Source organism: Phyllostomus discolor, chromosome 7 (assembly GCF_004126475.2).
Source record: "Phyllostomus discolor isolate MPI-MPIP mPhyDis1 chromosome 7, mPhyDis1.pri.v3, whole genome shotgun sequence".
NCBI classification, from domain to species: domain Eukaryota; kingdom Metazoa; phylum Chordata; class Mammalia; order Chiroptera; family Phyllostomidae; genus Phyllostomus; species Phyllostomus discolor.
The window spans coordinates 28,565,478-28,577,985 of record NC_040909.2 but is presented as its reverse complement, the minus strand read 5'-3'; the positions used below and the strand labels follow the sequence as shown (position 1 = coordinate 28,577,985).

The 12,508-nt window shown below is 35.9% G+C and overlaps 1 protein-coding gene across 5 annotated transcripts in view; it reads right to left on the bottom strand.

The window, feature by feature from the left end:
• Positions 1-12,508, bottom strand: part of ATP2C1 (ATPase secretory pathway Ca2+ transporting 1) — a 117,246-nt gene that overhangs the window by 64,297 nt on the left and 40,441 nt on the right. For 4 of the 5 annotated variants that reach the window (XM_028518264.2, XM_028518266.2, XM_028518265.2 and 1 more), the window contains one exon: positions 1,174-1,284. In XM_028518264.2, the coding sequence (XP_028374065.1) occupies positions 1,174-1,284 (111 nt within the window). Of the gene's footprint in view, positions 1-1,173; positions 1,285-1,453; positions 1,505-12,508 lie in introns of all 5 variants that reach the window. The other variant, XM_036030640.1, reaches the window with a different exon arrangement.

Sequence of the window (12,508 nt, the reverse complement as noted above, 5' to 3'; positions counted from 1 at the left end):
TATAATGTGTATCCTTATTTCTTTCTCAAAAATTTGGGCAAAAGGGTTGCATTACACATGACAAAATACTGTATACAATTAATACAGGCAGAAAATCTGTGGTTCCTAATTACTCAAAACGATGAAGAAGAACATTGAGAAGAACTGGTTATTGGGATATTTTATGTTCTATGAATACCACCTACATTCTTTAGCCACTGTCTCTCATAATTCATTATTGTAACTATCATTAAAGAATGAAATTAGCCCTGATCAGTGCAGCTCAGTTGGTTGGGCACTGTTCCACACAGCGAAAGGCCACTGGTTTGATTCCCAGTCAGGGCACCTGCCTGGGTTGTGGGTTTGGTCCCCTCTCGGGATGCCTGAGAGGGCAGCCGATTAATGTTTCTCTCTCACACCCATGTTTCTTTCCTCCGCTTCCTCCCTCCCCACTCTCCAAAAATAAATCAATAAAATCTTAAAAAAAAAGGAATGAAATTACCCACACCCCTAAAATAATTAGTTTCTCTGGCCAAAGTTTTATAATACACTCCAATAATGAAATCTTGCAACACTTAAATAGATTTAAAATAAGTGGTTTTAAAACAGAGTATAAATCAAACAATCAAAAAGAAAACCCTCAAATAAAGAACAAGCAATATTTTAATGCCATCATTAAAGTATGTGAATTCCTAAGGAAAAATAAAAAATACTCTTTTCTTCATGTTTTATTAGATTGCATTTTCAAAATTAGAAAAAGATTAAAGTCTTTTGCAGTTCTGAACTTGTACGTAGCTTTTACTTTAGAAAACATTAAAAAAAGATAAACTCCTAATTCTATTTATGTTAATAGTTAATTATTTTAATTCAACTAATCCTTACACAGTACTAAAAGTCCTGGTAATGTTAATGATCTAGAGTGGCATTGTCCAATCAGGTAGCAACCAGCCACATGCAGCTATTTAAATTTCAGTAAATAAAAATTAAGTAAAATTAAATTCAGTCCCTCCCCTAAACAGGCCACGCTTCAAGTATTCAATAATCATGTCTAACTCTAACTAGTGACTACTACAATGGAGAGCACAGAAGAGAGTACTTCTGTCCTCACGCAAATTCTATTGGACAGCACTTACCTAGGGTCAAAGCAACTGACCTTACTATATACTCCTTTCTCCCTGCCCCCCAAGCACTTACTTGGAGAATGCTTACAACTTCACTGACTGGTAGTTCACTTGCTTTCTTTGATGTCAATACAGGAATCATTGTCTCATTTTCACCATTAGGAATTTTTTGAAAACGTGCAACCTAGAAAATTAAACCAAAAGAAAATATTTGTATATGCCAAACATTTTTATGCAGTCTAGAATAAATAATAACTCAAACATCCACAGCAACTTATTTTCCACAGTTAGAAAACAAGTATTTTCAGACTAAAAATGAGTATCTAGTACTAATAAGATAATTTTATACTAACCATGTGATTTTTCCAGAAAGCACATTTCAAAAATTAGGCCACCAGTGCCAGCTAGAACACAAAATAATTTTCACATTAAATTAAAAAGATGCTATTTCTACACCAGTGTAATGAGTAAAAAGTAAAACAGATGTCCTGTCTGGCAGATCCTAATGATTGCATATAGTCATAATCCTCTAAACTTACTATGTTTAACACAAAGGACAAGGAACAGCTACGCTTTTGCCATTTTACTCCTCCTGTTGGTCAGCTCATTTCTTAACTGTCCAGAAAGGATACCTAGCTACTCTAATGAAGCACCAAAAGAGCAAGTCAGATTTAAAGTCCCAAACAAGAGGAAAAGCAAAAAGCAAAAGAAACCAAACAGAGGATGTGCAGGTTAGTGAAGGGACTGTGAACAAGCAGAGCAAGTCCCAGAGATGACAGTAACCATATACCTAGTTATGCAGCTTCCTAAGTACATACCTAGCAAAAACTGTTCAACACACTTCTAGAAATAAATCCTGAACCCAAACTTGTCTTGGATCCTGTGCTGAGTTCTTTACTGATAAAAAAAAAAGTTTTGAGTAAGTAGGAAAAAGAAAGACAAAAAGTTCACCACTGAAACTTTCAAAGAAGAAAACACTTCAGTTGTCACACATCCACTGATTAAAACAGTACTGCAACTGAAGTGACCACCTTGCTGCCGAGACACAAGTCTTTCAGTTTTCAGGTGAAATGTTTTCAATCTTGGATAATCAACATGTTTAAGATAAAATATTCCCCTAAATTTTTTTAAGGTAACACTTCTTTAAGACAACAAATGAGATGAAAGAAGGATAATTTTTAAAGTTTCTATTATTAAAATGTCATTTTGGGGGCCTGTGCCCACAAAAAAATTTTTGCACTTATTTCATAAAATGATAAAGAGCTGTGGAGAAAAGGTTCTCCTCAGTGTGACCAAGTTCAAAAACACTTAAATACTACATGTTTTTAATCTCATTTATTAAAAAGGCATTGTTAAATGTAAGAAGTACCTTAAAAGAAAAGAGAAGTATTTTTCTACTCTTAATGGCAAGATATTAGTGACTACAAATTCTGAGGAAACTATAGACAGGCTGAAATCTCGAAATTATTTTATAGCATGATACTTTTATATAATTTGAAAATTTAAAACCTCTTTTAAAAGAAACATTGGAAATTTCACAAAAGATATACAGATGTTTTAGAGTCACTGCATGCCTTTATTTAAATCCCATCAAACCAAGTAGGACAGCAGAAAGGCTACATGAACCATCCCTCAGTTAAATATTGGAGAAAATTTCCACCAAATTACTTGACTCTTAAAGCAATGAGACCTAACAAGTCTGATATGGTTATTTTATCTTGTAAGATCAAAAAACAAAAGCCAGAAGGATCAATATGTTGATTTTGCCTGCAGTGACAATGTGACTAAGAAAATCTTTTGGAAATCTTTTATTTCTAAGATTCCTGTACCTCAAGTCTCTTCATATATAAAATTGGGGATAAAAAGTACCTAAAGTTGTATCATCCATTAATATAGCATTTGAACCACTAGTAATAAGCACTCAAATGGCTATTTTTTACCCAAACTATTTAATATTCATATGTATATTTTGATAGTACAAGGAGCTCAACACAGAACTAAATTACTAATCGGAGATTAGCGAAGCTTGCCCTGGCTGGGTAGCTCCGTTGGTTAGAGTGTCATCCGAATATACCAAGGTTGTGGGTTAGATCTCCAGTCAGGGAACATAAAGAATCAACCAATGCATTCATTTTTTTTAAAAAAAATCAATATTTCTCTATCTCCCTCCCTCCCTGAAATCAATTTAAAAAAGATTAGTAAAGCTACAGGTGCAAGAATTTTTCTATTGAAGTATATACTTGTCTTTCACTAATTGTTAGAAATTGCCATTTCTAGTATCCAAGTTGCAAAACAAGAGCCTTATTCATAAAATCTTTTGAAAGTAATCCTCTGGTAGTTGGTGCATAGATAGGGTCTATGTTGGAGCATATTTTATATAAAATCTCTCAGGAACAGTTTATGGGCTTAAAAACAGCTAAAAAAATATCAAGAGAAATTAGATTATTTTATTTAATGAAGGATAAGATACTGAAGGGGCATGATGATAACTCTCTAAATTCAGAAAGAGCTGCCATATGAAGGAAGGCAACACCAAAACCAAAAGGTGAACCTGTAAGAGACCATCTTCTGAAGTTAGAACAAAGAGTGCTGCATGTGTCTGGCAAAAGCTGATATTTTTGAAAAAGCAAGTATTTCAAGGAGGATGTATGTTACTAAACATATATCTTGGATAAATGTTACTAAAAAGTTAAGATGAAGACTGAGAACTGACCACTGGACTCCAGAATGAAACACAGGGTCAAGAGCTGGGGTGGAGGGGAGTTGTTTTTCTTTTTTAACATGGAAGAAATAACAACATGTTTGTAAATTGATCAGAATTAGAGGAAAAACTGATAATGCAGATGGGAAATGGAACAACTGATCAAGTGATATTTCTGCCTCAATGAAAGGGAATGAAACCTGGAGAATTTGTAGAAGGGTTAGCCTTAGATAAGGGAATGGAAAATTCATACAAAATTACAGGTGGGAAGGCAGAGTAACACAGGATGCAGGCAGGCTGGCAGCTGTGGTAGAGGGAAGATATGGAAATATTTTTCTGAGAATTATTTAGATTGAAGAAATCAAGAAGGCATAAAAGTCAAAATGAGGCCAAATAAGTATGTGTGCCTCCTACCTGGCCCTATAGATCATACTGTGGAGTTTTTGTCTTAATCCTAAGAGCAAAAAGGAAGACCTTGAACTGTGGTTGTAAAAAAGAAGAAAGAAAAAGAAGGAAGAAAGAAAAAGAAAAGACAGGCACAAGTTGGAAAATAATAAAAGTGAAGGGTAAGACTGATGAGACTACACCAGTTTGGACACTATCAAGTGAGTTGAAACAAAAGATCAGTGTAGTTTGGACAAGGGTGGTAGGGAATACGAGCTGAGGTAAAAATGACAGGACATGATAATAAACTAGATGTATATATTGAGAATTACACTAGATTTCTAGCTTTCTTATATGCTAAATAATAATCCTATTCACCATGGTAAAGAATATTGGAAGGCTCTTTTCAATAAATGGTACTGGGACAACTGGATGCCACACAAAAAGAATAAAACTGGACCCCTCCCTCACACCATATATAAAAATTAACTCAAATCTAAATATAAGAGCTTACACTATATGAAACTCAGAAGAAAATACTGAACTTAGATCTTCTTGACCACCATTCCCTAAACATGACAATAAAAGTACAAGAAACAAACAAAAAAAGTCTGAACGTTACCAAGATTTAAAATTCTTGTACTGCAAAGAACACCAAAAAGTGAAAAAGACAACCCACAGAACAGGAGAAAATATTTGCAAGTCATTTACCTGACAAGGGCCTTGTAGCTATAAACCCCTACAATCCAATAACAAAAGGACAAATAACCCAATTAAAACTGAGTAAAATTTCTGAATATATATTTTTACAAAGATACACAACCAATAAGAGCACATTAGAAAACCCCCAAAATCATTAGCCATAAGGGAATACCACTTCACTTATGGGATACCACTTCAATGGGATGCCACTTCACTGGCACTAGGATGGCTAAACTTACACAGATAGTAAAGAATGTAGAGAAAACAAACATTGTTACACTGCCGATGGAACCGTCAAAAGGTGCAGCCAATATGGAAAAAATTGGCAGCTAGTTTATATTATTATTACTAGGCTTTCATGTAAACATTTAATTTTCTCTGATTAAATGAGTGTTTTCAGATGAAAAAAATCTTTGAATGGTTTGAACTAATGCTTCAATTTTGAGAATTATACAAGATCACATAAATTTAGTTGAAAGTAGTCATCTTAATCATCTGAAAGTAAACCATCTAAAGATATGCTATGTCTTTCTCACATTATTATAGAAGTCCACTGTCTACGGTCCCAGGTATCAAGCACTAGGTATTATTTGCTCATCTACCTAAACTTAAAAAATACCCTGGGGTTAACCATATCTTCATTTCTTCATAGATGCTTTACATTTATTTCAAATAATGGCATTTATTAGATCTAATTCATGCAACCAATTAGCAATTATTAAATAATAGACCATATATACAACCACCAAGTTCATACGTCTATATACCCTGCAGAGATAAATAATTCAGTTTGGAGAGCCAAGTCATACCAAAACCACACATACTAAAAGTTGCTATAACACAAATTACCAACAATGATAATTAAGTCTAAAAATTCAGAGGAAAAGACTGTTATAACCTTCAGTATTCTGAGAAAACTCTCCTCAGCTAAGCCATGAAGAATTGTTGGCAAAGAATGGCTAAGACACACCCAGGAAATATTCCAAACACAGCAATGGAAATCTAATTAGTGTGTGACTAGGCCAATCTGGTTAGAATGAAATAACTGTTTCATTATGCATCTCTACCTCTACTAAATGGCCCAGACCTACCCAAATAAGACAAGCTTAGAATTTTTCATTGGATGCATTTAAAAACTAATTAGAGACAAGTGTAAAAAAACAAAAATAAAAGAAGTGGTTTATCCAGCCCTCCACAGTATGGGACTACCTGGAAAAGCTCAAGTTGAGTCTCCAAATTCATGCTATATCCTTTGAGCCAGTTTATTTGTACCTGGAAAGTTAGACTTTCAGGTGCTTTTATCCCATGCCTCTGAATAAACAGAGAAGACTTACTAGAGTAAACATGAACAAACTAACACTGAGGCTATTGAGCATATTAGCTTCTTGCAGTCCTGAGGAATCAGTCACACCAGTCAACTAGCAATGTGCTAGACTCACCTACTTATCAAGAACACGCAATAGATAAGTTGCTCTGAGCCTCAGAGGATTTCTGAGGTGAATGAAGACTTAATCATTTGTGTTTTCCAAAGTCTGAGCAGCTGACTTATCAATCCTTCGCTGTGAAAGACATGGTTCTCTCTTCTTGAGGATGACTGGTGTTGAGCATGGGCTAAAGCAGGACATACTTCCTCTACGTTTTTCCATTTCTTCTAATTCCCACTCTTTGGAATATCCTGATATACAGTAACTCTAGGAGGCACAGACGTACTCATTTATTCAGAGTATATACCATAAATAACAAGTGTGAAGCAACCAAGATTTCAATTGTTTTTTTAATTGTTATTTGTAAGGCAGCCCTCCTCTAATGTAAAAGTGGGTTAGGAAATGAAGGTTGGGCATTCTATGGATATTTTAGTGAAATCTTAGGGTGCTCTAATAAATGGACTCTGAAGCTTCAGACAATGGGATGCTGGCAATAACAGACCATGTGCTTCTCTGCAAGTGGTTAAGTGTGGGTATGACCTGGTGCTTTTTGCAGAAGAGCATGAACTAAAGTCATAATTAATTCTGTCATATCAACTAGGAACAATAATACTAGAAACAAATATTACTAAACTACAGGTTTACAAGTCTTTACCAAAAAAAAAAGCCATATATATATATACACACACACACACAAATACACACACACATATGTATAGCCCTCTCAATAAATTTGTTGAATATTGAACATTTAAAATTTTTTAAAAACTGCAGAAACTTTCAGATCTTTAGGATATACAAATAATTCAGTTAAATATGGGTCCTATATGCATCAGGCCTCATCACAAACCTACTAAATCCAAATTTGGATTTTATCAAGATTCCCAGGTGATGCACTCATATTTTCTAGTCTAAGCACTGTTATACATCAGTTTCCAATTCTTGTTCAAATCAAAATTACTTAAGGGCTGTTGTGAATTAAATGGTATCTCCCCCTTCCCCAATTCACACTGAAGTCCTAAACCCTAATGTAATAGTATTGAGATATGGGGACTTTGTCAAGGAATTATGCCCTTTAAGAGATATCAGAGAGACCCAGCACACCCTCTCCATCATGTGAGAGCACAGCAAAAAGGTGGACCTCTGCAAGCCAGGAAGAGGGTCCTCACCAGGAACCAAATTGGCCAGCACCTTGATCTTAGACTCCCCAGGCCTCCAAAATTGTGAGAAATAGATGTCTGTTGTTTAAGCCACCCAGCCTATTATTATATTCTGTTATAGCAGCAAAAGCAAACTAAGACAGGGATTCTTTTTTGTTTCAATCCAAGTGTCTAAGCCCCATCCCTAGAGAATGTGAATCATTAGGTCCGAGGTAAAGCAAAAAATGTATTTTTAGTAGCTCCCCAGCGTGGGTCAAATGTGCAGCCAAAGTTCATAATCACTGACCTAGAAAATGGGGCTGAAAGGCATGGTTAGATTAAGTGCAAACATGAGAGTACTTTACTTTTAAAAGGTAAATACTTTCTAATTGAGCTACTGTCATAGGTTTATAAACTATCCCTAGGGAAAAATCAGTTTTGCAAATTCTGTCAATTCATGAAGCACATGGACAGAAATCTGATTTTAAAAAATAAATCAGCAAAGGTAGCTGAAATTACCCACCAGAAGTCAAGCCATGGGGAAAAATACAGTAACTTCATCTCTGTAGAGCTCAGGAGTGTTAGATAAGAGTTATTAAAAGTTTTCAGGTCAACTCAACAATAAATGTTTTCCAAGTTTCACTTGCAAGTAATCAGAAAGACACCTAATGTCCCCCAAAATCTGGTATGCTAGGTATTAAACTTGAAAAACCCAGGCACCTCTCCACAGTTGTTTTAATAGCTAAAGCATGTGAAAGTAGGGTTATCCTGGGAGCTCTGAGAATCCAACCATATGATGCTATTACATAAATGTGAGGAGGCACTTACAGGCAGAAGAAAACAGTAGTAACAGTGACACAGTAGTTTGGACAAGACAATACTGATGACAGCAGTTCCAAATGCGAATGGATCATAATGACTTACAGAAATCAAACAAACCCACTCAATTTAAGAAGCAACTGCTTGTTGATTAAAGCCAAAAGTAAATGACACAAAACAATGCCACCTAAATGTGATTGTAATTGACACAGAGAAGCTTACATGCATAAAAACACATTCTAGATAGAAGAGAGAATTTGCACTTTGGGCACTTATCTTCAAGCCCTATTTTGTAGAAAGGACCACGACACTATTATCAGTAGTGAATTTTTGTCCCAAAGATGACCAAATGACTCCATGTTCTTTTAATTAATCTGGTTGAGAACAAGACAATCAGTGTTTTTCTGTAATGCTCTCTAAGTGCACTTGTATCTATCTACACTATCCTATGTTCAACTGGGAGGGGTAACAGTACAGCACAGCAGCCATCTAACCAAACATCTTCTTCAGAGCTGAGAAGACAAGACAAGGTCCCAGGTCCCACTCCAACTTCAAATACAACAGCTTTGCTTTTTTTATGTATTTTATGTTTTGGCTTCAGGGGAAAAAAACAACAACTGGTATTTAAACAAAGAATTTACACCTTTAAAAGGGAGGAGAAGACTGAAAACCTCCAGTACAGTGGTTCTCAAACTTATTAGTGAGCATCAGAATCACCTGAAGGGATTGTTAAAACACAGGTTACTGGGCCCCAACCTGAGAGTAAATGAGCATGTCTGGTGTGGGTTCTAGAAAGTGCATTTCTAACTAGTTCTCACGAATGTTGATGCTGCTCGTCCAGGGACCACAGTTTGAGAACCACTGTTCCAGTCAAGGTCAGACCATACTAAATCCCAATTTATAATCCCAATTCTATGCCTTGCCATCTGTATAACCCGAAACAAGTTACTTAACTTCTCTGAGTCTAGTTCCTCAGCAGAAAACAGATAATACCTATTTGGATTTCAACAAGAACTACAGAAACACCACTTATAAGTGTGTGGCACAGTGCCCACATATGGTGGGTTTTCAAGTACTGGCTCCCTTCCCCTAAACTAAGGTAACACTAATGGTATAGCATTTATGCATTTGCCTCACCCCGACTCTACATCTTCACAAGGGTATGACCTGGTTTTTGTCATCTTGATACCCTCTGCAAAGTTCCTAATAACATTCAGCATCAGAAGTACTACTGGTCTATCTTGTACAAGGACTAGGCAAGTCCATGTCTTTCACCTTCAAAAAAACTGAGATCAAGGTTTCCAATAGCCAGACACTGTATTTTACTGGTAAATGCAGTGGCCATGCAAGAAGGTCTATCTGTCCCTCATGAAGCTCTCCAAGGATCAGACTGCTGACACAGAGCACAACAGAAGCTGGCAAGCGTCTCAAAGTCAGCACGTCTCATCAGCTTAAGATTACTGTTCAGCCAGACCAATGAAAAAATGGTGGCATGGGAAGGAAAGGCCCTGTAAAAACATTCTTATAAAATATTGCATTACCCAAGGATTAGGTTTACAATCAATAAAGTCCAAATGAAGCACCAAACATATCTTGGGTGATGTACGTAACTAGGTATTCAGAAACATCCACAAATGTCTCCTCTCTACAGTTTGCAAGTCCCTATTTTTCCTACCAACTACGTCAGAAAAAGACATCAACACAAAAATTCAGTCTTACCATCTAAAAGTCAAGATGGAATGTGGTCATTCTCAAACTTTAGTTGTCTTCACAATAAGCTGGGATTGAGGTGATTAAAAATAGAGGTGTTATTAGGTATTCTTGGCAAAAAAAAGTTGAAGCTGAACCTCACCAGTGGTAACTTAGTCTAGAGCAATAGTCCTCAGCTTTTAAATATTCTTACAGCCAAAAATCCAGACCAATTGCATCAGAATCCCAAGGATAAGGCCTTTGAAATCTCCTAACATGATAATGTACAGCCAACACTCTTAACCTACCCATCAATTTACAGAAAATAGAGAAGCACATTAAATTACTTCAAAAGAATGCATTCAGCAATTTCCAAGCTGTGGGGAATTCTACAGGACAACCAACCTGATTTTGTCAACAAATAAAACTACAAGAAAAAGAAAAGAGGAGACCTTTTTGGACTAAGAGCTACTTTAAAAATAAGTCAACAAAGAGGAAGAACACTGTTGTTTGTCCCACTACTGGTGATGTTAATTTTGATCACAGTGGCTGAAGTGGTAGTGAAGATATTTCCCACTATGAAGTTACTAGTCTTCCCTTTATACGTAATAAGTATCTTATAAGAAAATACTTTGAAGCTATGTAAAATATCATATACCTTACACTTTTGCTCACTTAATTTAAACATCTGGCTAAAACAATCATAACTCTAGTGATAGCCAAATGATTTTTTCTAATACCGTCCATTCCATCTACACTTATTAATTTGAATCCTCTTATTTATTTTGTTGCTGGAATTGTCCCAGTTTTAGCCAGTGGAGAGCCTTGAACAGGCTGCCTGCTATGTCCTTTTAACATGTTCTCACCAATTTTTAGCAATTCCTTAATTCTTGGCACCACAAGCTGTTCCAAGCTTATCTTATCTTCCCTGCCCCAGGATTCGAATTAGCTATTTCTCCAGGGAACCCTGGTTCCTTTTATTAACGGATATTATTCAGAAGTGTCATGGCTTCAAGGTCTTCACAACAGACTATATACACATACACACAAACACCTATCTACCTATATATTTATCTATACATATGTTAAAAGCCATGCATACTGAAGCTGCCAATTCCAACCTAACTTCAGATCAGTCCCTTCCCAATCCTTATTTTTACCTTTCTTCTTACAGTGAAAAACCTGTCTTTCATTATCACCATTTTATATATATATATATATATATATATATATATAGCAATTTGCTCTAATCTAGAATACAGAGTAGTTTTGGAGTTCTAACCATACCATTGTGGGAAAAAAATTACTAACACAACATTTGTGTAGGGTTTTTGTTTTATTTATTTATTTTTTTTTGCCTTCAGTCTTAGGTTTATTTATAGTTCTTTTTGTCAACAGCCTTAGATTACATAGTCAAAATTCTGTATTCCAACCTTAAGTTAGTTCTCCCCATGCCTATCCTTCATTTTCCATGCTTACCTGCTAATAAATTCATGCTTACCAGAATACTATTCACTTTCTTAAAATAAAAAAAAGGTAAATAAGTAACAAATATTACAAGAATCCTACCAACCTTCCTTTCTACCTATCTAGTTCATTATACATTCGATAATGTTTTACATGGTGGTAAGTGGACCTTTTTCCATGTAACTCTGGTGTTAATGTTGGCAGGTCTCTGCCACCCTTCTGGCAATTCCTTTATCCTACTGGACAGAAATCTGCTGTTAAAAACAATGGCCCCTTTGCTCAATGGTTAGGTTTATTTTTTGTAGAATCCACTACTCAATACTTTTGTTTCTGCTAAGCAATGGCCTAAGTTGCTTCCAAGGACACAATCAGGGAAATGAATTTTTGATCAGTACCCACTAACAAAAGCCATGTTTAGAAAAATCAACCCCCAGCAGGTATAAGAAGCGCAGGCAAGAAAACACCACTTTTGTACACGGACAATAAAAAGATAAAGTGAACTGAGGAGTCAAGTTACACAGAAAGCTAAGACATCAGACATCAGACAGGCTCCCACTTCACCCATCAGGCAACTTGAATTCTGCCTGCACTGGTACCAGCTGTTTCCCTTCCAGGTCAAAAGACTGGTACTGCAGTACTCACAGCCAGTTTTGATAAAGAGTAACAATGGTTTTGATAAACAACAAAAAATAAGTAAAAATAAAAATCTAAGCTTTAATTAGGCTTTAACTCTATTAAACAATCACATTCTGACTCTGCCCCCCAAGGATGTCATTTGTCCTACCTCACTTTAAATACAACACTAAAAGGAAATGTTATTAGAGACCATAAGATTCTGTTAGATATAGTTTACTTGACACAGACAAGTTTGCTTTACATGTCCTAATAATGCTGCCTTCTCAAACAAAAGGGTGATCTCTCCTCTACTGTTAGTAAGACATACAACCAATCTATCTCTTCAGAGAGATAACTAAATAAAAAGCCCTAAAACACACCGCTGCAAGTGGCCTGTGTGGGAAAAGAAATCTACCACCCAGTCCGACTACCTGCAATGCCTGCAGCCTCTCTCTACAGACAAGAGGA